The 24039-nt window shown below is 53.7% G+C and overlaps 1 protein-coding gene across 2 annotated transcripts in view; it reads right to left on the minus strand.

Annotated features, from left to right (window-relative positions):
- Positions 1-16007, minus strand: part of RASL10B (RAS like family 10 member B) — a 28556-nt gene extending 12549 nt beyond the window's left edge. The window contains exons 1-2 of one of the 2 annotated variants that reach the window (XM_037880735.2): positions 15869-16007; positions 5701-6072 (exon numbers count right to left, since the gene is read on the minus strand). In XM_037880735.2, coding sequence (XP_037736663.1) covers positions 5701-5916 — 216 coding nt within the window. In that variant the 5' untranslated portion in view covers positions 5917-6072; positions 15869-16007. Of the gene's footprint in view, positions 1-5700; positions 6073-7899; positions 7974-15868 lie in introns of those variants that run through there. The other variant, XM_043531306.1, reaches the window with a different exon arrangement.
- Between the last annotated feature and the right edge of the window lie 8032 nt (positions 16008-24039).

Consider the following 24039-nt stretch of genomic DNA (forward strand, 5'->3'; position numbering starts at 1 on the left):
CTTTGAGATCACTCCAGGGACCATTCTTCCTTCCCTGGAAATCTCCATCTGTTTGCACCGTTCGCCCTCTGTGGTGCATGCCGAGACGTGGAGTTAATTGAGTACGTTAGGCTTCGTCTGTCATGTCAATAAATTACCCTTTGCTTTTTCTCTCTGGCTCTCGCGCTGACCTTTTGTTCCCTTGTGCACAGTGTTTAATGCTTCTCCTCCTGCTTTCTTGTGCAGCCTCCCCTCCCGCTGCTCTGGGGGAATCCTTCCATTTTTATCCCTTTATTCTACTGACCTCCTGGCATCACAGCAATGCTCCTCCCAGCTAAAGGGGGGAGGCTAGTTGCAGCACCCCCTGAACCCCACCCAGCTGAGGGGGGAGGAATGCAACTCCCCCAGAACCCCCCAGCTGAACCCCATTTATATCTGTCTGGGTGCAGGGCACAGAGGGTTGATTTAGGGCTCAAAGGGGATTTAACTGGGGCACTGGCATTGTGCTTGGCCCTTGGCACACGCTTGAAGTTCAGCGTCTAAGGCCAGCAGGGACCACTGTAATCATCTACTCTGACCTCCAGTATAACACAGGCCAGAGAACTGCCTGGAATTAATTCCTGCTTGAACTAGAGCGCCTCTTTAAAACATCCACTCTTGATTTCTCCTCCGAGCTGCTCCAAGTTTTTCATCAAAATGGTTTTACAACCAAATTAGAGCAGAAGTTTTCCATTTTGGTCAACGTTTTCCAGGTTTTTTTCCAACCCCCCCCCCCCCCCCCACCCACGCATGCCCCAGAAACTAAAAACCAAACAAATTTTTGCTTAACATTTTTGTTTAACTCTACAAAATTGGGGGGTGGGGCCATTTGATCTTTGACCTTTCGCTGAGAACTGAGTTTGTTTTTTTTTTTAAAACCGAAACCAGCTTTTGAAAACCAAACCTGTTTTGTGGGAAATTTGGGGAGAAACAAAAAACAACACAACCAGTTTTTTCCTACCTGCCCGTTAAAAAATAACTGGCATTTTTTCAACCAGCTGTCTCACTCGCAGTGCGGCGACAGGCACCTTTTAGGACCGCTTCCCTCTTCTATCAGTTAGGCCAATGTTTCTCAACCCTTTTGGATACCGGGGACTGGCTTGCTAACTGTGCCAGGGAGATCTCAGGGCCTGGCATCGGCCCAATCACTGAGAAACACCAAGTTAGACCGCTCTACAATTTCTTCTCCCCCTGGTTAGGCGTAGGGCTGTTCATGGTATATTAGCTCCTTAAGCCTCATCTACATACACATTTATACCTTTTGAGATATGCTTGGTAGAGTCAAAGTGGTACAACTCCCTCGTGTGAGCATAATAATATCGGTATAACGGTGTTCATGCAGATACAGCTTATCCCCATGTAGGAAAGGGTATAAGCTATCTGGTATAAAGCAATTTTATACCAGTATACCTGCCTCCACTCTAGGGAGTATACAAACATTGCTACAGGTAGACATACCAGCCCAGATTTTTAAAGCTATTTAGGAGCTGCAGTCTAATTTTCAAAAGGAATTAGGCACTTGGGTGGAAATGAGACAGGCTCCTAAATCAGTTAGGCATTGCAAGAGTGAGCAAAGCAACATCTAAATGCCTTTAAAAAGCTGGGCCACTGTCCACACTGAACTCAGAGGTGTGGCTGCAGCATGGGTAGACATACTTGAGTTAGCTCAAATAGCCATGGACTGTAAAAGCCCTCGCCGGGACCCTGGGTACTTCCTCAGGTGACGAGCCTGTGCTGAAGTCCATGCTATTGTGTCTTTCTGGTGCCCAAGCCGGCTAGATTAAAGCTAACTCGGCTACATCTACATGACCTGGAATCACACCCTGTGATTGCAATGTAGACATGATGTATACACCTCTGCTTGAAACAATTATTCTGGTCCAAAACGATCAGGCCTTGAGTTTGGAGATTGCTTTTGCTCTAATCGAGGTCATGTGCAGATATTACGGGGATGGGCTCTAGATAAATGCTTGCAATAAATAAAGAGCCAGCACTTCCTATCCTGGGACTAACTGGAGCCAGAGCCAATGGGAAATGAAGAAAAAGGTCACATGATGATTTTTCACAACTCAGAACAGATTCAGTTCAAGTCTGAGGAGGGGACTGTTTGGATTTTACCCAGGCTGTTTCTCCATGAAAAGTTATGATCTTGTATCTTAATAGCAGAGAGCCTCATGTGTAATCCTTAGGCATATGCGCCTTTCAACCTACCCCTCCATTAGATTCTGCACAGCATGGTCCACGGCACTCCAAAAGCAGCTCGTCTGAAATTCAGCAGCCTTTGATTATCTCTATTTTGGTCCCATTTTGTGGCTTTCACAATCTGAATGAGATTCTGGTCACTCATGCTGAGATGCTTCCTCCCCCCAGCCAGAGATCTCCATCAACTCTGTGGTGTTACTCAAAAGTAAGTCAAGAACGGCTCCTCCTCCTACACAGGACCCTTGCTATCCACTCTCTTGGGCAAGTATCCCTCAGGACGGGATGCAGAGATAAAATTTCTAGACACCATAAATGGATGCTTCTTGGAGAAGTCTGTCCTGTAACCTAGAAGGAGTGAGGCAATTCTTGATTTAGTCCTAAGTGGAGCATAGGATCTGGTCCTAGAGGTGAATATCGCTGTACCGCTCGGTAATAGCGACCATAATGTAATTTAATTACAACATCCTTGTAGGGGGGGGGAAATGCCAAAAAACCCACCACAGTAGCATTTAACTTCAAGAAGGGGAACTACACTAAAATGAGGAAGCGAGTTCAACAGAAAACAACAAAGGAACAGTCATAAGGGTAAAATGCCTGCAAACGGCATGGGAACTATTTAAAAACACCATAATAGAGGCTCAAACTAAATGTATACCCCAAATAAAAAACAGGAAGAGGACAAAAAAATGCCACCATGGCTAAACAACAGACTAAGAGAGGTAGTTAAGGCAAAAAGGCATCCTTTAAAAACTGGAAGTCAAATGCTACTGAGGAAAATAGAAAGGCACACAAACTCTGGCAAGTCAAAGGTCAAAGTATGATAAGGCAGGCCAAGAAAGAATTTGAAGAGCAACTAGCTAAGATCACAAAAACTAACAGCAAAACTTTTTAAATGCATCAGAAATAGGAAGCCTGCCAAACAGTCAGCAGGGCCACTGGATGATCGGGGTGTTAAAGGAGCACTCAAGAAAGACAAGACCATTGTGGAGAGGCTAAATGAATTATTTGCATCGTTCTTCACTGCATAGGATGTGGGGGAGATCCCCACACCTGAGCCATTCTTTTTAGGTGACAAATCTGAGGAACTGTCTCACACTGAGGTGTCATTAGAGGAGGTTTTGAAACAAACTGATAAATTAAACAGTAATAAGTCACCAGGACCAGATGGGATTCGCCCAAGAGTTGTGAGGGAACTCAGAGATGAAATTGCATAACTACTAACTGGTATGTAATCTATTGCATAAATCAGCCTCTGTACCAGATGACTGGAGGGTAGCTAATGTAATGCGGACTGTAAGGCGATCCTGGCCATTAGAGGCCAGGAAACCTAACTTCAGTAGGACCAGGCAAATTGCTGGAAACAAGTCAGACATTAGTGGCGACTTTACATTCTGCATCTGCTGGGAGATCAATGAAATTGTACTGCACAGTTTCAGCAGGACGCCCTGGTACGCTACAAATTCTATTGCTCCCTCAGACTGTCAGTGGGGATGCCATCCGTTACAGCCTTTGATTTCGCCGGCTGATGTTGGAGGGCAGAATATCCCACTTAGGATGAATTTTCAACAGAACTGCCTGTTTCTGTTACAGCAGCCAAACGTCCCCAGAAGATGCCAGGTTTGTTTTACGTGAAGAACGGCGAAAGAAACGCAAAGAAAGAAATGGCAGATCAAATACATACGACACATTGGGGAAGGTAGGAAGGGAAAGCAAGGGACTCAGGTCTAGATTCACACAGGGAGTTAGGTGCCCGGGAAAATCAAACCTACTTGTTCCGGAGCTGGACTTCAGAGATCCAAGTCTGGCCAAACGTCACGTTACTGGGCTGTTTTTATCCCACTCCAGGAGGGGTCTGAACTAGGGCAGGCGCTTCACTCTCCTAGGTCCCGTGTCAGCAAGGCATTTCTGCTTGTGCTTAACTCCCATTTAAGTCAGTGGCTTCATGTACACTGCAGCTGGAGGTGGAATTTCCAGATCTAGTAGATGTAGAAGACCTTTGATCGAGCTAGCACGCGAAAACCAACAGCACAGCCCCAGGGGCAGCAGGAGGAGCTAGGCACATGAGTATGTACCTAGGTTCGTAGACAGGATTGTACTAGCTCATGCTGCCATGGTTACACTGCTATTTTTAGTGCGCTAGCTCAATCCAAGCCAGCGTGTGTTCCTCTGTCCATGCTGGAAATTACACCTCCAAGCTACAGTGTAGACATATCCAGTGAGATTTAAGCAGGTGTCTAAAGGAAAGCCCATGCTTTCGCTGAACAGGGATGGACCACTGAATGTAGGCCACAATTCCTACGGTCAGTCAAATGCCTAGGCGGAGTTAAGACGACACCATCCTTTAAATAATAATAATAATACCTAGCTCTTATGTAGATCTCAAAGTGCTTTACAAAAGGAGGTCAGGATCATTATCTCAATTTACAAAGGGGGAAACTGAGGCATAGAGAGGGGAAGTGACTTGCCCAAGGTCACCCAGTAGGCCAGTGGCGAAACCAGGAATAGAAGCCAGGTCTCTTGAATGCCAGTCCAGTGCTCTATCTTCCTACTTTCTCCTCTGGAACTATGTACAGTACCCAAATTATCCAAAATGTTCTGGGGGCATCACAAAAATGTTCAGCTCTAAATGGGGGTTCAGGCCTTTGAGAGAGGGGCACATGCTCTGACAGGAGATGGTTTAGTTGGGGATTGGTCCTGCTTTGAGCAGGGGGTTGGACTAGATGACCTCCTGAGGTCCCTTCCAACCCTGATATTCTATGATTCTATGGGGCTCAGCATGGAGCCGCAGGTGGGCAGGTTGGTTATTTGGGGTTTGGCTAATCCGGTCACAATGTGTGTTCTGCAGGTTTATGGGATTCCGAAAGTTCATTGCAATTCTCACGGAGACATAATCCCCCCAGCGCTGAAAGGCATCAATTCCCGTGACACCGCCGATTGTGCCCTGCCGTATATTCTAACTATCATGAAAATTAGCCAAATTGCAATACGTTAGCATTCGAAGTGGCGACACCTTCCCTGGTTTACTGCCTTCCAGTCAAGGGTCTCAAAGCCATTCATGAAATGGGGGCACCAAGAGTGGAGAAGGCTCACCGAGGCCATGATGCGATTCAGGGATTAGAACCCAGGTGTCCTGATTCCCACTCCTAGGCTCAGAGAACTAGAACAAACCTTTCCCGAGCAGCCCCCTTCTTACACATTTGTTTACCAGGCAAATCTTGCCCCAGACACATAAGACACAACCTGATCCTAAGAGGAAAACTACTGCAAAAATATCTCTGGGCTGCATCTTTGCAGGGCTGTGGATTAGTGTCCTTAACAGACACCCTATGCCGAGTCAAAGGGCAGGAGACTCCTGGCAGTGGGTCTCTTCTGTTGACGAGTCAGAGCACATGACCTCAGACTCAGAACCGACTCCCATTGTTACGAACGGGCCCATCTGCCTTTGGCTGGCGTTACCGGGTCAGCGCCTGGCACACGTACCTGCAGCGTGTTAACTGGGAAAGACGTGATGGGTGGGAAGTCCATGATCTGTAGGTCGTGCACGTGGCCGTTCATGACCACGGCCGGCAGGTAGACACGCCGTGTCTTGGTGGGCGCGCACGCCTCGCTGAACTCGTTGTAGAGGAACTGGCGGACGATGGCGCTCTTCCCGACCCCTTGAGCCCCAAGCACAGCGACCTTGAAAGTTGTCACCATGCCTCCCGGCCGTGGCCCCCCCACGCGATGTGGCGATCGGCTCCTTGGTGCAGCCCACTGCGTTTGCACTGCCAGGAAGGCCCCCGGGCTGCATATTCCAGCGGCTGCGGTTTCAGCCCCATTCAGGAAGCATTTCCTCCTCCGCCCAGCCTGTCACTGCAAGACCAAGAGCGACCCAGTCAAACAAGACACCTCCAAGTACCCCAGGCAGCCTCACGCCAAACAAACAACACAGCCCTGCCTAGCTAGCTACGGCTCTTATCTGGCCCCACCGTATCTGAGCACCTCATAGTCTTTTAATGTAGTCATCATCCCAGCCCAGCTGTTATGCCCATTTTACAGGTGGGGAACTGAGCCACAGAGAGACTCGGTGACTTGTCCAGAACAGGGAACTGAACCCAGGTCACCCAAATGCAAGATGAGTGCTCCAACCACTGGGTCATCCTTCCTCCTACCTCTGCCCCTTTCCTTCACCTGTGCTGACAAAGCCCTCGCTCTCTCAAACCTCCCCCCTCACTGCCACCTTGGTAGCAGATTCTTAACAGTCCCATTAGGGGATGTTTTAAATGACACCAGTTGGCACCGGTCCCCTAGGGATCACACTTCCATCACTCCCCTTGCCTACCTCTCCTTGCCCCGGTGCAGGGGGCTACAGGGAGGGAGGTTTAGGAGAGGGCTCCAGTCTTGGCTGGGCTGTGCCCCCAGGAGAGGCCTTAGAGATGTTTCTGCAGCCCTAGTGGCTCAAAGGGAGCAGAATGAGCCAGAGAGTCTGGTAACCAGCTACACTGAAGGGAAATGAGACAGGATATTAAGTCACAACCCCCCTTTTTTAAACAATTAAAAGGGAGACAGTAATGACCAGTTAAAGCACCTTGCAACGCACCCAACTGGACAAACTCAATACATTCAGCATCATGGAAATGCAGCCACCTCTGGGGTGGAGGAAGCAGCCAGGCACGTAATGCATTGCACAGCAGGCTGGGGGTGGCGGGGCTGAGAATGGAACACTTTTGTCAAAGGGCAACAGTGCAACTCTTGTGCCAGGGTGCAACTCCTCAGCAGAGAGCAGACATGTAACAACCACCCTAGTACTGCACATAGAAGACACGCTGATTGTAACAGACCCAAACAATACGGGACTGATCCAGAGACCAGTATCCTACTTCTCTCCCATACCAGATCAATCCGCAGATCCATGTAGCCTGCCGTCCTGCCCCCTCCTCTGCTGGATCAGTCCAGAGGCCCATCTAATCCAGACTCCTGCCCCCCTGGTTCCCATATTGGATGATATCATAGGTCTACCCAGTCCAATATTCAGCTTCTGGCTGCAGGCACATTATCCCAATAGGTCCTCCACTATTCCCATGGCCAATTGCGCAGTGCTACACGTGGGGGGGCCCCCGTTCCTTCCTGACCCCTGCAGGCAACCAGCTTCTGCCATGAAGCATGAGACTCGATTAGCCTTACTTCATAAAGGCAGCACTGGAAGGCATGGCCAGGGCGGGCAAGGCAGCGCTAAGCACACATGTCCTGACAGCGCCTTCCCAATGCTAAGCTAGCAGCATCTTGACTTGCATCGACAGCACAGCTCCTGACAAAGGAAGGGAGGCAGATGACCCCAAAAAAACCCTTTCATTTTTCCACCCTAAGTGTAGTATTTTGCACTTATCTTTAGTGCAACCCCACCCAGGCTGGTGCCAGACACAAATTTGATAAGCATACTCCCAACTCCATTATCCACGTCATTAACGAAGATATTGAGTGATGCTAGATCCAAGACTGACCCCTGTGGGACTCCACTAGACAGTTTGACAGAGACCCATTGATGATGACTCTTTGAGTGCAGTCTTTCAACCGTCTTGCACCCACTTTAGTAAGTTCAGCTAGACCACATGTCCCTAGTTTGCTTACGAGAATATCGTGTTGGACTGCGTCAAAAGCCTGACTAAAATCGAAACAGACGAATCTACTGCTTACACCCACCTGCTAAGCCCCGTAACCCTGTCCACGAATAGTGAGAGATGGTCACTGCCCCAAATAGCTTACAATCTAAACAGTCAAAATAAAGGAAAGAGAGAAGGGACATGATTAGCCCAACGCTACCCACCAGCAGAGCTAGGAATAGAACCCAGGTGTCCTGAGCCTCGAACCAATGTCCGAGTCATTGGATCAATTTCTTGCAAGTTAATTCAAGGCCTTCCTACTAAACTGCGTAAGGGCACGTCCACATGAGGCTAGTTATTACTCCGCAATATTAATCGGAATTAACTAATGGCATGAAGTTAAAGTAGACTAGTTAAACCACATTAAACCCCTGTTTGCATGCTCTTATTCAGAATTCAGTTTAGCTTAATTTACATGAATTAAACTAAATGGGATTCAGGCCACTTGAATTCTGAATAAGAGTGGCCACACAGGGACTTACTGCAATTTTTAACTAATCCACTTTAAACATTCATTCTGATTCACTTTCCTGAGTGTTCCCATGTAGACAAGCGCTGAACTTGGGCCCTGTTCTGGAGGCAAGCAGACCAAAATGGGGCAGCCCAAACGTGAAAGTGTTTGTTAGCTGCATATCCCAAGGGATTTGGCCCTGATGGAGAAACAGATACAAAGTGACCTGGTAGCAGCCCCCCCACCCCCGAGAATCAAGTGAAGGCCCAGAATGAAAGAATTTTAGAGCATTTTGACATTTCATCTGGAAATTTAGCAAGCTAAATAAAGGTGAAAAACACCCGACAACAACCCCGAAGGAAATTAAAAACAAAACACACAAAAAATTGGTTTGTGTCCCACAAAGTATTTTGTTCGACCTGAAATTATTTTTTTCGGTTTGTTTCAGCAAGAAAAAACAAAACAAAACAAAAACCACCAGAATTTTTTATTTTGGTTTGAACTGAAATGATTCTCTCCCCACTCCGATTTTCCAGTTTGGCACCCAAACCAAACAAAATCAGCTATTATCTCAGCTCTAGATGAGTGGCCAGCGTAAACTAGTACAGGCTGGTGGGCATGATGAAGAGGTGGGATTCACCAGCCACAGCTTAGGGCATTCCTAAACTGACCTCTCCCAGAGCTGGGAAATCCATCTCGTGTTCACTTGGACAAGTGGAATCGCATTTAGCTGGGGCCATCACTCTGCTGCGCGAACAGCTTAACGTTTAATTTCAGGGTTTGATCAGTTATGTGAGTCACGTGATGGAAGCTAGTTTCGGAGCAGGCAGATCCGCCGAGTACTACAGACGTGGACGCACGCCGAGAGACGCACGCTCGTGTCTGGAGACAAATGTGGGTACGCTCTCCGGGACGCATACACGCTCTGCGACTCACGGAGCCGTGGCTACACATTCACAACCCAGAATGTGGCACGTATAGACATTCATCCACACACAACAGCCCAAACACACACATCAGCACTGCCCACAGACAAACGCACCTTGCCACGTTCACACAGATGGGCAAACAACAACGCACACACAGCCGGACAGATGCATTTGGAGACATGTTCATATGGCCGCACCCTGACTGAAATCCTGGCTGCTCTGAAGTCAACGATCAAACTTCCATTGACTTCTATGGGGCCACTGTCTGCAGAAGTCTGGTTGTATCCCAAGGTTTTCCATCAGGCACGTGCAGCTAAGAACGAAAAGGGGTTTCTTTATGTCCAGGAGAAGCAGAGGATTCAGAAAAGAAATAAACAGGGACCTCAGGGTGAGCTCAGTTCTGCTTGCTGGCCAGCCCTGACCCAGTCCCCGGGACAGTGCAGTGTTGACCAGCTGTGGCTAACAGCATTGTCCCCGATTATGTGGTAGTAACTGTGTCATGAATATAGGGGAAGGCTAGCAACCTTTATGTCTGCAGTAGCATAAAATCCCACCACTGACACCATGTCAGGGATCCCCCCTGCGAACTGTGGGGTACAGATGTGGGAAACCACATGGGTCTACGACTTTGCTCTGATTGTGAGCTCCACTGTGAAAAATGGAGTAAAGTTGATCAAGTGTCACAAATAGCCTACAACCATAGATGTTGATGGAAAAAAGTGCAAAAAGGAGACAGATTGAATTAGTCCAAACCCAAAGCCTCCTGCTACAACTCAAAGAGTGTTAAAATCACACCTGGTAAGCAAGAAAAGTGGGGGACTGGAAATCAATGAACCAAAATCAATGCATCTGAAATACGGCCTAACTGGTGAACAAAGCAATGAGGGGACGGGCTGTTCTGTCCAGCTCATAAAAAATCCTTAGAGGAGAAAATAAACAGATGGACAGACGTGAATGCTGGCTGACGGAAAGACAAGAAAGGGGGAAGGAGTGAACTTCACCAATGTCACGGCTGCCACCCAGACCGTCCCCTTGCACCCCAAGATACACTATGATACCGCTGTGCCTTCGTTGCCCTGATCCTGAGAGATGTCCTGACCAAACCGGGCCAGACACAGGGACCCCAATGACACTGCCACCTGCAGTGGCTCCGGCTAAATCCCTACCACTGCTTGGGATTGTGAAACCGTCACACCACCTTTCCATGTGTGTCCCCTCTTCCTTCCCCACCTTACGTCTTCTCCTTCCTCTCTCCTTTTTACCCACTGTCTAAGCCGAGACTGTATATTTTACAACACTGCTATAAGCCTGTGACCAGGGAGGCAGCTAAATCCAATGCCTGAAACACCCCGATGCCGGTATGAGTTTGCCAGGTCTCAGAGTAGCTGTGCGATGCCTGTGGTTTTCCAGCAGCGAGGTTGCAAATGAAAGTCAACGCCAGACACAGAAGCTGCATTTTCAATCTTGACTGCTCTTTTCTCTCCCCTCTTGGGTGTGTTTGTCTTGTCTTAAAGGAAGTAGGATCAGACTTTAATAGCAGCAGGATTTCCAGCCCATCTCAGCTAACGTCTTCTCTTTTCCCCAAAACGACTAAGGCAGAGGACTGGGAGTCAGGACTCCTGGGTTCTATTCCTGGCTCAGCCACTGACTTGATCTTGGACTAGCCCCTTCCCTTTTCTGTGCCTCAGTTTCCCGCACCTGTAAGATGAGAATAATACCACCAACCAACCTCACAGGGGGCTGGGAGCCTTAATTAATGTTTGTAAAGCACTTGGTAATGCTCAAATGGAACACACTATAGAGGGTCAGAATATTTCTCCTGCTTCTGCATTTTCTTCCACCCACCCGGCTCATACGTTCCTCCCAGCATCGCTTGTGGCAGGTGCTGTTCCCCAAGTAATGCCTGGTTCATATTCCTGGGGTCCCAGGTTGGAATTCAGCCACCAGAACCAGGGTGCTGGTCACCACCTGGAGAAAATATTTTCTCCTGGAACTAAGTCCTTGGCCAGGCAGCTTCACACCATCATAGGCTGCCATGTTTCCATGCATGTCACACTGCCGGGTCACAACAAGCCATCCCCGCATCAGCAGCATCACACGCACCCCACCCATCACATCACCACCCTGTCACGTGCAACATGAATGGAGCTAGGTCAGCCCAGGGCCGTGGGGTGGAGGATTCCAATGCATTTTAGGAAGATTTCAACCTTGTGAAAATCAAGATGGGCCCCTGATGACCCAGAAGGGCAGCACGTGCAGGACCAAAGGCCCTACCTCTCTTTAGGCTACCGCTCGGCAAGGATTATGGGAAACGCAGGAGTGTCCTTAACCAGGTACGATGCTTTCATCAAAGCTCGGATGATTAACCCTCGCCTTCCTTGCATCGTCCAGGCAACAGCCGTGCTCTTTTTACAGTTTGGTGAGCCAAACCACTGCAGCCAGGGCGCTGCCGAGTCAAACAGATGACCCAGCGGCTTAGCAATAGCCAGAACAACAGAGGCGAGCCCTGACTCGGGCTGGATGGAAGGCAGGGCGCTGAACCCTTGGGAAGGTTGAATCTCACTTGGCCCAACAGCAACCCCAGTCAACAGGGAACAGCAGGCTCACTCTCTTCCTTCGCTGGAAAGGTGTGGTTGAGATGCAGGACTAATGGAGAGGAAGCAGAGAAAATAGGGAGCTTTATGTTAACAGGACAATCATGGGGGCTTGGCATGGGGGGCTGGTTGGGGCTCCAGAGGCCGAGCAACTGGTACAAGGAGTGTAGACGCAGCCTATGGCGAGAGAAGGGTTTTTTCCGTCACTGTAGGAACACCACTTCCCTAGGTCAATGGAAAGGTTCTTCTGCTGCCCTGGTTGTGTCTACACTAGGTCAGGTTTTCACACCCCTGAGAGACGAAGGTACGGCAGTTTTAAGTGTAGACCAGGCCTCAGCGTTGGTAGCACAGCTGCTCTGCTAGATCTCTCCCGCACCCAGAGCCACAGGCCTGTGGCTGTGAACGATGCAGGAGAATCGCCCTTAGCCTGCAGCAGTATTCAAGTTTTTATCCTCTTTGCGGGTCTCCCCCACAAGAGGGCAACAATCACCAGCTCACGAGCCACCAAGCCAATTCCATACGAGAGGCAGGGAGATCCCTGTCGAGGGAGCTGGGGGATGCAGCTGGAGGGCCGTGGTTTTGGCCAGCATTGGTAACCGCGTTCCATTGTGTGGTTTCTCCTCGGACAAAGTCCCACTCGCTTCTGAGAGGGGCCTTTGATGTGTTTGGGGGTGGGGGGAGTGACAGAGGATGTGTGGCAATGCCAGGCCCAGCCTCCTTTGCCCTTCCTTCCCAGATATGTAGCCCCCTGGCCAGAGTTTGGGATGGGTACCCGGGCTGTAGGAAGGAGCGGGGAGGTGAAGGAGCAAGCCAGGAGTTGCCTTCCCACAAGGTCCTGCTTTCAGAGACAGTGAGGGAGCTTGGCAGCGTGTTGATTCCTTCCCCAATTGGTCCCTGTTTCCAGAGGGAGACTGGGCCCTGAGTTGCAGATGCTGAGTCCAAAGCAGCCACTTGTTTTGCTTGAGGACAAGGCCAGCGGTTCCTGGGCTCAGGGAATCTGAAAGGCCCAAAACATGCCTCTCCTCCTCCCTTCACAGCGGCCACAAGGAACAATCTACACAGCTCTCACTCAAGTACTAGGCCAATCTTCTGCCCTTCCAGCAAAGGAAACAGCCAGGTTATTGTTGCGAAACAAGAGGATTTCTAAAGGCAGAGCGAAACTGGAATTGTAACGAGATAATCTGAACTCTCCTAGCCCTCTACATTTCCACAGTGCCTTCCATTCCTCCGGGGCTTCATAACCCATCGAGGCTCACCAGCCTCCTTTGACTGCTAGCCCTGCCCAACAGAGAAGGAAACTGAGGCATGGACGGGGAAGTGACTTGTCCAAGGTCACCCAGCAGGCCAATGGCAGAGCTGAGAATAGAATGTAGGTCTCCTGACTGCCCTGTGCTTTAACCACTAGGCAAAGCTCCCTCCTCTTCACAGGACTGGTGCCCCTAACAGTGCACGCTAAGGTGGGACCATATCTGCAGTCCTCAATGACTGCCGTGCCCTGAGCTAAAGGAGTGACTAGCTCAGTCCAGCCGAGACTTTTATATCGGCCAAATTCCCACCGTGGTTAGACACCCTCTTACTGCCCCTTGCAGCCAAAGGTTTTGTCTACAGGTTCACAGCCCGAGCGAGGGTTCCACGTGCACGGGGGAGTTTGGCAGCTGGAGCTTGCACATCAAGGGTGCACGTATGCAGTGAACGTGTGCACAGCGGCCCAGGGGCGCACCTGCAGAGGGACGCGCTGGGTGACAGCAGCGTGTCAGCCTTTGCAGCGAGCCCTTGCACGTCAGGCGCATGCAAGCAAGCGCCCGGGCCGGTGCAGAAAGCGCGGGCACTCAAGCGTGTCCCCAGGGCCCCTGTAGCACGCGCAGGCGAGCACGGGCAGCCCGCGTGTGCCCTTCAGTGCGTAGACGGGGAGCATGTGTCGGGATGTTGGCGTGTGGATGTGCATGCGAGTTTGTATGGCGGTGTTGGAAGGAAAATAAGTTGCTAACCCCCCGCCCGCCATGCACACCTCAATGTGCTGTAGGGAAAGTCGGCGACACCCAGATGGAACCTTAGCAACTAGCTCAGTGTAAGGGGGAGCCCAGGGAGAGCTTGGGCGGGGTTATCCCTGGGCCTGGGGGAGGGAGTGGGTCTCCCGTGAAACTGACCAGCCCCAAATCCTGGAGGGAGGACTCCCCTGTGGGTCAGGGACAGAGGGTCTGGGAGAAGCTCACGGTTCAGATTTCAGCATCTCCTCAGCTCCAGGCTGACAAGCTCTCCCTTGAATTACAGGCCAAACAGCAGCAGGAGGGAGAGGGGGCGGGGGGCTCAGCAGGAGGGAGAGGGGGCACTGGTGGGGGCTCAGCAGGAGGGAGAGGGGGCACTGGTGGGGGGCGGGGGGATCAGCGGGAGGGAGAGGGGGCAGGGGGCTCAGCAAGAAGGAGAGGGGGCACTGGTGGGGGCGGGGGGCTCAGCAGGAGGGAGGGGGGGCACTGGTGGGGGCGGGGCTCAGCAGGAGAGAGAGGGGGCAGGGTGCTCAGCAGGAGAGAGAGGGGGCACTGGTGGGGGCGGGGGGGCTCAGCAGGAGGGAGAGGGGGCAGGGTGCTCAGCAGGAGAGAGAGGGGGCACTGGTGGGGGCGGGGGGGCTCAGCAGGAGGGAGAGGGGGGCACTGGTGGGGGCTCAGCAGGAGGGAGAGGGGGGCACTGGTGGGGGCGGGGGGGCTCAGCAGGAGGGAGAGGGGGGAACTGGTGGGGGCGGGGGGGCTCAGCAGGAGGGAGAGGGGGGAACTGGTGGGGGCTCAGCAGGAGGGAGAGGGGGGAACTGGTGGGGGCAGGGGGGGCTCAGCAGGAGGGAGAGGGGGGCACTGGTGGGGGCTCAGCAGGAGGGAGAGGGGGGCACTGGTGGGGGCGGGGGGGCTCAGCGGGAGGGAGGGGGGCACTGGTGGGGGCGGGGGGGCTCAGCAGGAGGGAGAGGGGGGCACTGGTGGGGGCGGGGGGGCTCAGCGGGAGGAAGGGGGGCATTGGTGGGGGCGGGGGAACTGGTGGGGGCGGGGGGCTCAGCAGGAGGAAGGGGGGGCACTGGTGGGGGCGGGGGGGCTCAGCGGGAGGGAGGGGGGCACTGGTGGGGGCGGGGGGGCTCAGCGGGAGGGAGGGGGGCACTGGTGGGGGCGGGGGGGCTCAGCGGGAGGGAGAGGGGGGCACTGGTGGGGGCGGGGGGGGCTCAGCGGGAGGAAGGGGGGCATTGGTGGGGGCGGGGGAACTGGTGGGGGCGGGGGGGCTCAGCGGGAGGAAGGGGGGCATTGGTGGCGGCGGGGGCACTGGTGGCGGCGGGGGGGCTCAGCAGGAGGAAGGGGGGGCATTGGTGGCGGCGGGGGGGCTCAGCAGGAGGGGGGGGGCACTGGTGGGGGCGGGGGGGCTCAGCAGGAGGGGGGGGGGGCACTGGTGGGGGCGGGGGGCACTGGTGGCGGCGGGGGGGCTCAGCAGGAGGGAGGGGGGCGGGGGGGCTCAGCAGTCCAGTGTCTGGGGAGCCGGAAGGGGCCCGGGGAGTCAGACTGAGGTTAAACTTCTTGCTCCGCACGGAGGCAGCTCCCGGCCACCCCCCGCGCGGGAACCCCCCAGGGACCCGCGCCGCTGTTCCCGGGACCTTCCCAGCCCACCCTGCCTCCCCCCGTCCCGCCGGCCACCCTGGAGCCCCCGACACGGCTCGACAGGCTCCAGCAACCAGCCCTTTGCTGCCAGGCCGCCCCCCAGCCCCCAGCTCTCTGCCCCACTTCTGTCCTCAGCCCCGGGGGGCGACGCACGGACACGGGTTTGCCCGGCCCCCTCGCCAGCTGCCCGTCACCCGCCCCCCATCAGACTGTGCCGGGGGGGGGGGGGTTGAATTCTTCCCCTGCCCCCGCCCTGGGGGGGATCCTGGACTGTGGCTGCTCCCCCCACCCCCAGGTCCCTTCAACTCTGATTCCGGATTTGTTCCTTGCCTGGAAAAGCGCCCCCCCCGAGCCCCCCACCCCGCAGCCCCCCCAGCCGGGTTTATGCCGGGCCCCCCCGGGTCCTTACCTCGCCGCGAATCCCCGGGGCGCGCTGCCCCCAGCCCAGGCACCGGCCGCCTGCCCGGACCCCCTGGAAGCGGGGCTGCGAGGGGGGCGGGGGGGGGCCGCTTTTCCATCCAGCCGCCCCAGCTCCGGGGACTCCGCTCCGGCCGGGCAGCGGGGGCTGCCGCTGCTCCGCGGGGCCGGGGCGGGGGGCTCGGCTCGGCTCTTCGGGCAGCTCGCTCGCTCCTCCGGGCCGCCGGCCCCTTCCTCCGGCTCCCCGCGGGCAGGGCGCCCGCCTCGCCTTGCAGCTGCTCCGCTGGGTCACAGCGCCTGCCACGTTCCCGCAGTCGGGGGGGGGCGGATATTTTTAGCTGCTCCAGGCCGGGGAAGGGCGTCAGCGGCGCTGGGGGGCTGCAGCCGGGGAGGGGAGCCCGCTAGGCTCTGGGGACAGAAGGCCACGAGGAGCCCCCCAAAGCAGCCCCTTCCCCCCACCCGGAGCAAGGGGGGATGCAGGGGGCCCAGCAGCATGGCCCACCCTGCCTTTGGCTCCCTGAGCACTGGCAACAGCCTCCGAGGGGTGGAGCTGCCGGAGCCCGGCCCCTCTTGGGCCTGGGGGTCAGGCTAGCCCTGGAGCACGCTGAGTGCCATTCCTAGCCTCTGCCACTGCCCCCCGCGTGTCCTCGGGCAAATCACTTAACCTCCCAGGCCCAGATCCTCCAGGGGATTTAGCGTCCTCCCATCCATTGGTTCCAATTCCTTTGGAGGAGTTGTACCTCGGTTCTCCACCCGTACAATGGGTCACGGTTTCTCCCTGGCGTCCTGATGCTGAATCGGGCATGGTTCTGGGGGAAGATTTAGCTGGGGATTGGTCCTGCTTGGAGCAGGGGGTAGGACTAGATGACCTCCTGAGGTCTCTTCCAACCCTGATCTTCTACGATTCTATTTCTTAATGGCATGAGCTGGTTTGGGCCGGATTGTCGGGGAGGGACTCACGCCGGGCTCTGCCGCTGCGTACTGTGCGGTGCATGCCCTTTGGCGCATGCAGGCTGCAGGAGTTTGCATCTGTGCTCAAATGCATTTGGCACTGACCAGTGGTAGGCAAGGGGGTTAGTGCCCCAAAGGCGTGTCCACTGAAGGGGGCGGGGGCAAAGTTGTGAGTGCCCATCTGGGGTTGGGGGGGACTTGAAATCAGGCCCTTAAAGCCACATTATCAGAGGCCGGAGCCAATGCACCAGGTGAAATACACACAGCCTTGTTGTTTTCACAACCCCCTACATTTGTACTTACAAACCTCTGGTAACTGCTAGCCCAGCCTGTCTTCTGCACAGGGGTGTAGCCAGGGAAACGGGGTGCAGGGTTGGGACCTCCCTGCCCCCAGCTACCCCACAGCCCTTGTGGAACATAGAGCGGATGCATGTTGCTTTATGTCACGGCTGGGACCAGGCAGCAGTGGTCCTGGGATCGGGGCCGTGAACGGTGCTATAAAGGCACTTTTGTCCCACATCCCATCTAGACTGTCAGAGAAGCCGAGCTAACGCTTGGCTAATTCCCAAAGCTGTTGTGAAACTTAACTGATCAGGGCGAGCTCCTCAGATGACAGGTCTGTAGAGGTCTGATCCGATGCCTGCTGACATCTGTAGGGGCTGGACTGGCCCCAGCAGCATACCGTAGCTGTTCTCCTGTATCTTGTATATTCTGATATTCTTGTGTATTACCCAAGCACAGCGCCCACAGCTTTTCCATGTATCAAACTCCGTCCCCCATGTCAGGACCCTGCAGTATGAGTGGGTCGGGGCCGGTCAGTGGTCATCTTTGCATGCAAGCTCGTATAAACCTTTCTGATGCTTTCCAGGAAAATTCAGACTCCATTCCTGTCTGCACTGGGGATCCAAGTCTGTTTTTGGAGGCTTTAAAAATACGCACAGAGAGGTTGTCCACTTGCAGCATTTTTCTTTATAAAAGAAATTTTAACACGGGGGCGGGGAGAGGAGACGTGGATTCCCCTTATTTCCAGTTGTCTGGGAATTCTCTTCCTAACCCCACTGAAACAAGAGACTGATAAACATAAAGCCAGCTGCAAGGATCTCAGGAACTCCTGGCACCAGCTCTTCTCCAGAAAGAAAAGGGACGGTCCTGGCCTTGGACTCAGCTTTTGGCTTTGCCCCAGACTCCTTGAGCAAGTCCTTTAATCTCTCTCTGCATCAGACCTGCACATTTCAGCAAGGGGCTGGCACTCTGTACAGATTCCTGTGTCCATCATACAGGGCAAAATTTCCAGGGAGGTTTTCCACCTTCTTTTCCAAGAGAAGGAGGGAGCAAGAGGGAGAGATGGGGCAAGAGCTAGAAGTTGTTGCCTGAGCTCAAGGAATTGAAAGGCAGGGAGAGTGCTGACTTTAACCGCTGCAAGGGTGCCCACCACCAGATGCCAGACAGACTCCTCTAAGCTCATTTCGCGCCTACGTGAAATAGCTCCGCGGAAGCGCAGCAGGAAGGCAGTTGCATTAAGGGCCCTATCGTGGGCCTTGTGCTTTCATTTCAGTGTGTTGCTGTAGCCCCTAGAGGCTCCGAAGTAGATCGGGGGCTCACTGTGCTAGGTGCTGTATGCACACCTAGTAACAGACAGGCCTGCTCTGAAGAACTCACCCTCCTAACAAAGGGTGGGAGGGGGAACAGAGGTACAGGGAAGGGATGTGTCTTGTCCCAGGTCACCAGCAGAGCTGCTTAGACCCCCAGGTCTCCTGACCCCCAGCCCCATGCCCCACGCTGCCTGCACCTGCCACGAGTGTGTCAACCCTCCCCCGCCATGGCCAGCAGAGCCCTTCACCAGCTGTGTCCCGCTTGCCATGTGGGCGGCAGCTCTTCATGGCCCCCAGAGGACTGAGGCACTGGGCCTTAGTATTGTCACGGCACCTCAGAGCCCCAGGAGTCCACCAGGGCCCTCAGAGCCCCAGGGGTGCACCGCAGCCAGCGCGGGGTAGGAAGGCAGAGGCTGAGTACACAGGAGGGTCACGGGAGAAGGACAAACTGGTTCCTTGTGCAGAAGCCCTCGGGGAAGCATGATGGAAAATCAGAAGCCGGGAGCTTGCGTCCCCCCTTTCGCTCACACCCCACAACAAAGAGAACGCGGCTGTGGGCGCCGGGACCCGCTGTGGTGAAGCACTGCGGGGAGGGGGGTCAGGGCAACGGATGCTGATGAGCCAAAGCTCCAGGTGCTGATCAAGGCGCTCTCAGGGGGAGAGGCTGAGCCATAAGGCAAGTGTGATGTGCCACCCCTCGCTCTGGGTGAGGCCTGGAGCATGCTTTTCTATCACGGCTAGCTGGGCCGCTCTGACTTGCTTTGCAGAGGGTGGAACCAAAGGCCGCTCCAACGCTCCGGTCTATCACAAGCTTGCCCCGGGGGGGAGGAAGAGACCTTCTGCATGGGACCGGCAGCTTCACAGTAATTCCCACCTAGCTGCTGCTTCCCTCACGGACCTGTTCCCGTTTGACTAACACGCTGGCTCAGCCACCCGGGACACCGGTTCTTCCTGCCTCCGTCTTCCTCGGCCCCAAAGTTACGTGGCTCGGGGCAGGGACAGCGCGATGACTGGCTAGCAAGTTCAGAGGTAAACTGGCCCCATGCTGGGCAAGACAAGGGTTGCCTTGCCATGGGGCTGGGGCAGATCGCCCCATTGCTGAGGAAATAGGGCCTGGTTTCCAGAGGTGCTGAGCACCCACGCTCCTCTCTGTGTCTGGAAGGAGGAGGACCCCTGGGGAGAGGAATGGGGGCAAGGTGAGGCCATGCAAGTCCGTTGCAGCTGGGTGGTCTATCACCAGGCATCCCCCTTTCCAGCTGGCAGCCCTGACAGAGAGTGCTCCAAAAGGTGGGCACGTGCCAGCTCTTTGGAGCAAGGCCCAGCTGTTAGTCCTGTTTGTACAGTGCCTAGCGCAGCGGGGTCCTAGCGCAGCGGGAGAAAGACAGACTGGTTCCTTGTGCAGAAGCCCTCGGGGAAGCATGATGGAAATTCAGAACCTTCTCAGCCTCTGCCCTCCTACCACGCGCTGGCTGCGGCCACCAGAATGCTAAACAGCAGGGGCGGCATGGGGACTCCCCGGGTGCTGCCATCCCATTGCCAGCTCCCTTCCCCGAGCCTGTCTGGAAACCCAGCTGGTGAGAAGGAAGCAGAGAGGTTTGCAACAATCAGTGCTACACCTATACTGGGGGCTGCTCTAAATTCTCTTCTAAGGGCGGTTCAGTCCCAGTGGCATCTGAAAACTCAGCCCCCAGAATCCTGAGCATCCTCTAGGCCTGCCGGTGTCTTTTCTCAAGTGCGCTGTGTATTTTCCATCATTTAAGAGGACCCCAAAAACCATTAGCCTTTGTACAGAGCGCAAGTGGCCCTTGGAGCCGCACGTAAAGATACAGTCCCTGCCCCCAGGAGCTTACAATCTGCTCTGCCACACTGGGGAGGTCAGGCCAGGCAGCCAGAGGAAGGAAGTCGGAGAATCAAGTCACAAGGCTGCTTGCATGGGACAGCAGAGAGCCGGCTAACTCTCTGTTTGGATCAAGCTGGGGTCTGAGGCAGCAGAGAGGGAATGGCACACAGGCACTACGAGGCCGGCTCAGAGGCCCATCTAGTCCACCATCCCCTCTCAGACGCTAGCCAGTGCCAGTAGCTCCAGGGAACCCTTTGGACAGTTATGGGATCACCTGACCAGTCTCTCCCTAACCCCAGGCAGTTAGAGGTTGAAGTATGACATCTCCAGTACATCTTTTCGTTTGTCTCACGTCACCGGGAGCCTTCGTGTCCTCCACAGAAAGGTCCAATACGCTCTTTGCTTCCAGGACATCTTGGAGCAGTGAGTTCCACCGGTTACACACGGGCTGTGCATAAAAGCGTTTCCTTTTATCCATGTAGGTATGTATGCATCACTCACCCAGCATCCCTGTGAGGTAGGGTATAGATAAGGAGCTGAGGCATAGAGATTAAGTGATTTGCCCACCTGCTAAAACTCGATGGGGCTTCATCTCCATCGGTGTCTAGCAGCCGCAGCCCCCATTGACCTCAGTAGGAGCGACCACCGCTCGGCCCCTCGAAGAACCGGGCTCTTTGGTTTTGTTCAGATGCACCCTTTGCCTAGGAATCAGCCTCGCTGGCCCCTCCCACTTCCTGCGTCTGTGTCTGAAAAACCCAGAGGCACCAGCTCACAGCAGAGCTAAACATAGAAACGCTGTCCCTCAGCTCCCAGCTGTGCGGGGCAACCACACACACCTGCTCCTCCCCCCCGCCCCCCCGCCGGCCCACCCTCCACTCGCAGCAAAAGCCAGCCTTCGGTGCCAGGCCGTGGGGAAGGATCCAGCGGAAGGGCTGGCTTGGATTTCTGCTTCTCCTTCAGCCTGTACATCTGGGTGCAGCTGGCAGCCAGCGCATACGGGTGGAATCATAGGACTGGAGGGGAACTTGAGAGGTCATCTCGGCCAGCCCCCTGCCCTGAGTCAGGACAAAGCATTATCTAGACCGTCCTTGACAGGTGTTTGTCTAACCTGCTCTTAAAAAATCTCCAGTGATGGAGAATCCACAGCCTCTCTTGGTAACTTGTTCCAGGGCTTAACTACCCTAATGTCTAACTTGAATCTCCCTTGCTGCAATTTAAGCCCATTGTTTCTTGTCCTGTAATCAGGGGAGAACACTTTATCACCCTCCTCTTTATAACAACCTTTTACGTACCTGAAGACTTGTTATGTCCCCTCTCAGTCTTCTCTTACCCAGACTAAACAAATCCAGGTTTTCCAATCTTTCCTCATGTTTTCTAGATCTTTAATCATTTTTGTTGCTCTCCTCTGGACTGGCTCCAATTTCTTCACACCTTTCCTGAAATGTGGTGCCCAGAACTGGACACAATACTCCAGCTGAGGTCTTATCAGTGCTGAGCGGAAGAATTACTTTTGTGTCTTGCTTACAAAGTTTTTTTGCAAGCATTACACTGTTGACTCATATTTAGCTTGTGATCCACTATGACCCCCAGATCCCTTTCTGCAGTACTCCTTCCTAGGCAGTCATTTCCCATTTTGTACGTGTGCAAGAGATCGTTCCTTCCTAAATGGAGTACTTTGCATTTGTCCTTATTGAATTTCATCCTATTTACTTCAGACCATTTCTCCAGTTTGTCCAGATCATTTTGAATTTTAATCCTATCCTCCAAACCACTTGCAACCCTTCCCAGCTTGGTATCGTCCGCAAACTTTATAAGTGTACTGTCTATGCCATTACCTAAATCACTGATGAAGATATTGAACAGAACCGGACCCAGAACTGATCCCTGTGGAACCCCACTTCTTATGCCCTTCCAGCTGGACTGTGAACCACTGATAACTACTCTCTGGGAACGGTTTTCCAATCAGTTATACACCCACCTTCTAGTAGCTCCAGCTAGGTCGTATTTCCCTAGTTTTTTATGAGAAGATCATGCAAGACCATATCAAAAGGAAGTGAGCTGTAGCTCAGGAAAGCTTATGCGCAAATAAATTTGTTAGTCTCTAAGGTGCCACAAGTCCTCCTTTTCTTTTTACTAAAGTCAAGATATACCACGTCTACTGCTTCCTCCTTCTCCACTAGGCTTGTTACCCTGTCAGAGAAAGCTATTCGGTTGGTTTGACAGGATTTGACCTTGAAGGGGATAGTGGTTTGATCGGTCAACGGTGAGGAAATGAACATTTGCAGCAGCTGGCCAGCCTCCGCACTGTCCCAGATCCATGCACCTGCATCAGAACGGGCTGCCTCTTCCCCGTGCCGTCGAGAGGGAAAGCGTGGAAGGGGCATGCTTCCCCTCGCAGGGATTTGGAGCAGAGGGGCGCCGCTGGATCAATAGATGAGGGAACTCTTGGATCACGTTGTGCTGACTCCTTTCAGAGCCCCTTTGCAGCTGGGCTGCCCCAATGCGATGTGCTAAATATGCCTTGCTGTGAACATCCGCATGGCTGGGTTAAGGGTGCAAGGAATGCACAGGGCAGCTCTGCTTGAGAGCAGGGGCCAGACTGACTAACTGCTAGGCTGGCTCCTGTCCCCTATCGGCCAAGCTTTAGGGTGCTGGAATATGGACGTGGAAGCGGGATGAGTCCAGCAGAGCCGTGGAAAGGGAAGGAGGTGGGTTTGTGAGCTGTGCGGCAAAGCAGTTCATCCTGACAGGTCACCTCCCTGCTCTCTTCCATTGTCATGGGTGTGAAATAGAAGTAGTGGCTCTCCTTGCCTGATGACTCTCTCCCGGAGGCAGAGCTCCAAGAGCACGTCTGTCAAGAGAGCGCAGGGGGCTTCCAGCTCATCACTCTGGCCAACAAAGAGCAGGCGAGACCCAGAAATGCAGGGAGACCGCTGCAGGGACTGTTCGCTCTAGGCACTGCTCCCATGATCTCCCTGGTGCGTGGAGCAACGGGACGAGGGCTGGTCCCATAATGTTGAGTTCTTTCAGCCAAAGACCTCCCAATACTCCCAACTAACTCTTGCTACCACCAAACCTTGTCTTATATCCACTAGAGAGCCCAGCCAAATGGCTAGAGTAGGGGGCGGAGCCATAAGCCCTGTGCCCCTGAACCTACGACCTCAGCCAAGTCACTTAATCTCTCTAACTCCATTTCCATCTCTGTAAAATGGGACTGGCACCACGATCACGGAGGCGACTGAAGCCTGTGTCGATTGTATCCTAGACAAATACACAGACAGGATCCCATTTAATTTTATAATTGCGAGAAACATCTAATAATGAGAACGGGTCAAATGTTTCCATTTCAAACGCTTTTGACACAAAAATGCCTTTGTAGAGAATGAACACTTGCATGGAGAATTTGTTATTTTTCCAAAGTTTTCCCTTTTTTTTTTTTTTTTTTTTTTGGTTTTGACAATAACTGATTTTTCCCCAATCCTTCCCTGGAGATGCTAGTTTGCGGGGCATGAAGCTGGGGATGGGCGGCAGGGGACGGTTCACTTGATGATGCCCTGTTCTGTTCATTCCCTCTGGGGCACCTGGCACTGGCCGCTGTCGGAAGACAGGATACTGGGCTAGATGGAGCTTTGGTCTGACCCAGTAGGGCCAGTCTTATGGTCTTATGAGAGAAAGGCAAAAGCATTAGTATTTAGAGGGGCAGATGCTAAGTGAGGTTAGGCCGGATGACAAGTCAGTGGCCAAGCCAGGAACGACTCTGACCACTAGACAACGTGCCCA

This window comes from Chelonia mydas, chromosome 17 (genome assembly GCF_015237465.2).
Source record: "Chelonia mydas isolate rCheMyd1 chromosome 17, rCheMyd1.pri.v2, whole genome shotgun sequence".
Lineage (NCBI taxonomy): Eukaryota > Metazoa > Chordata > Testudines > Cheloniidae > Chelonia > Chelonia mydas.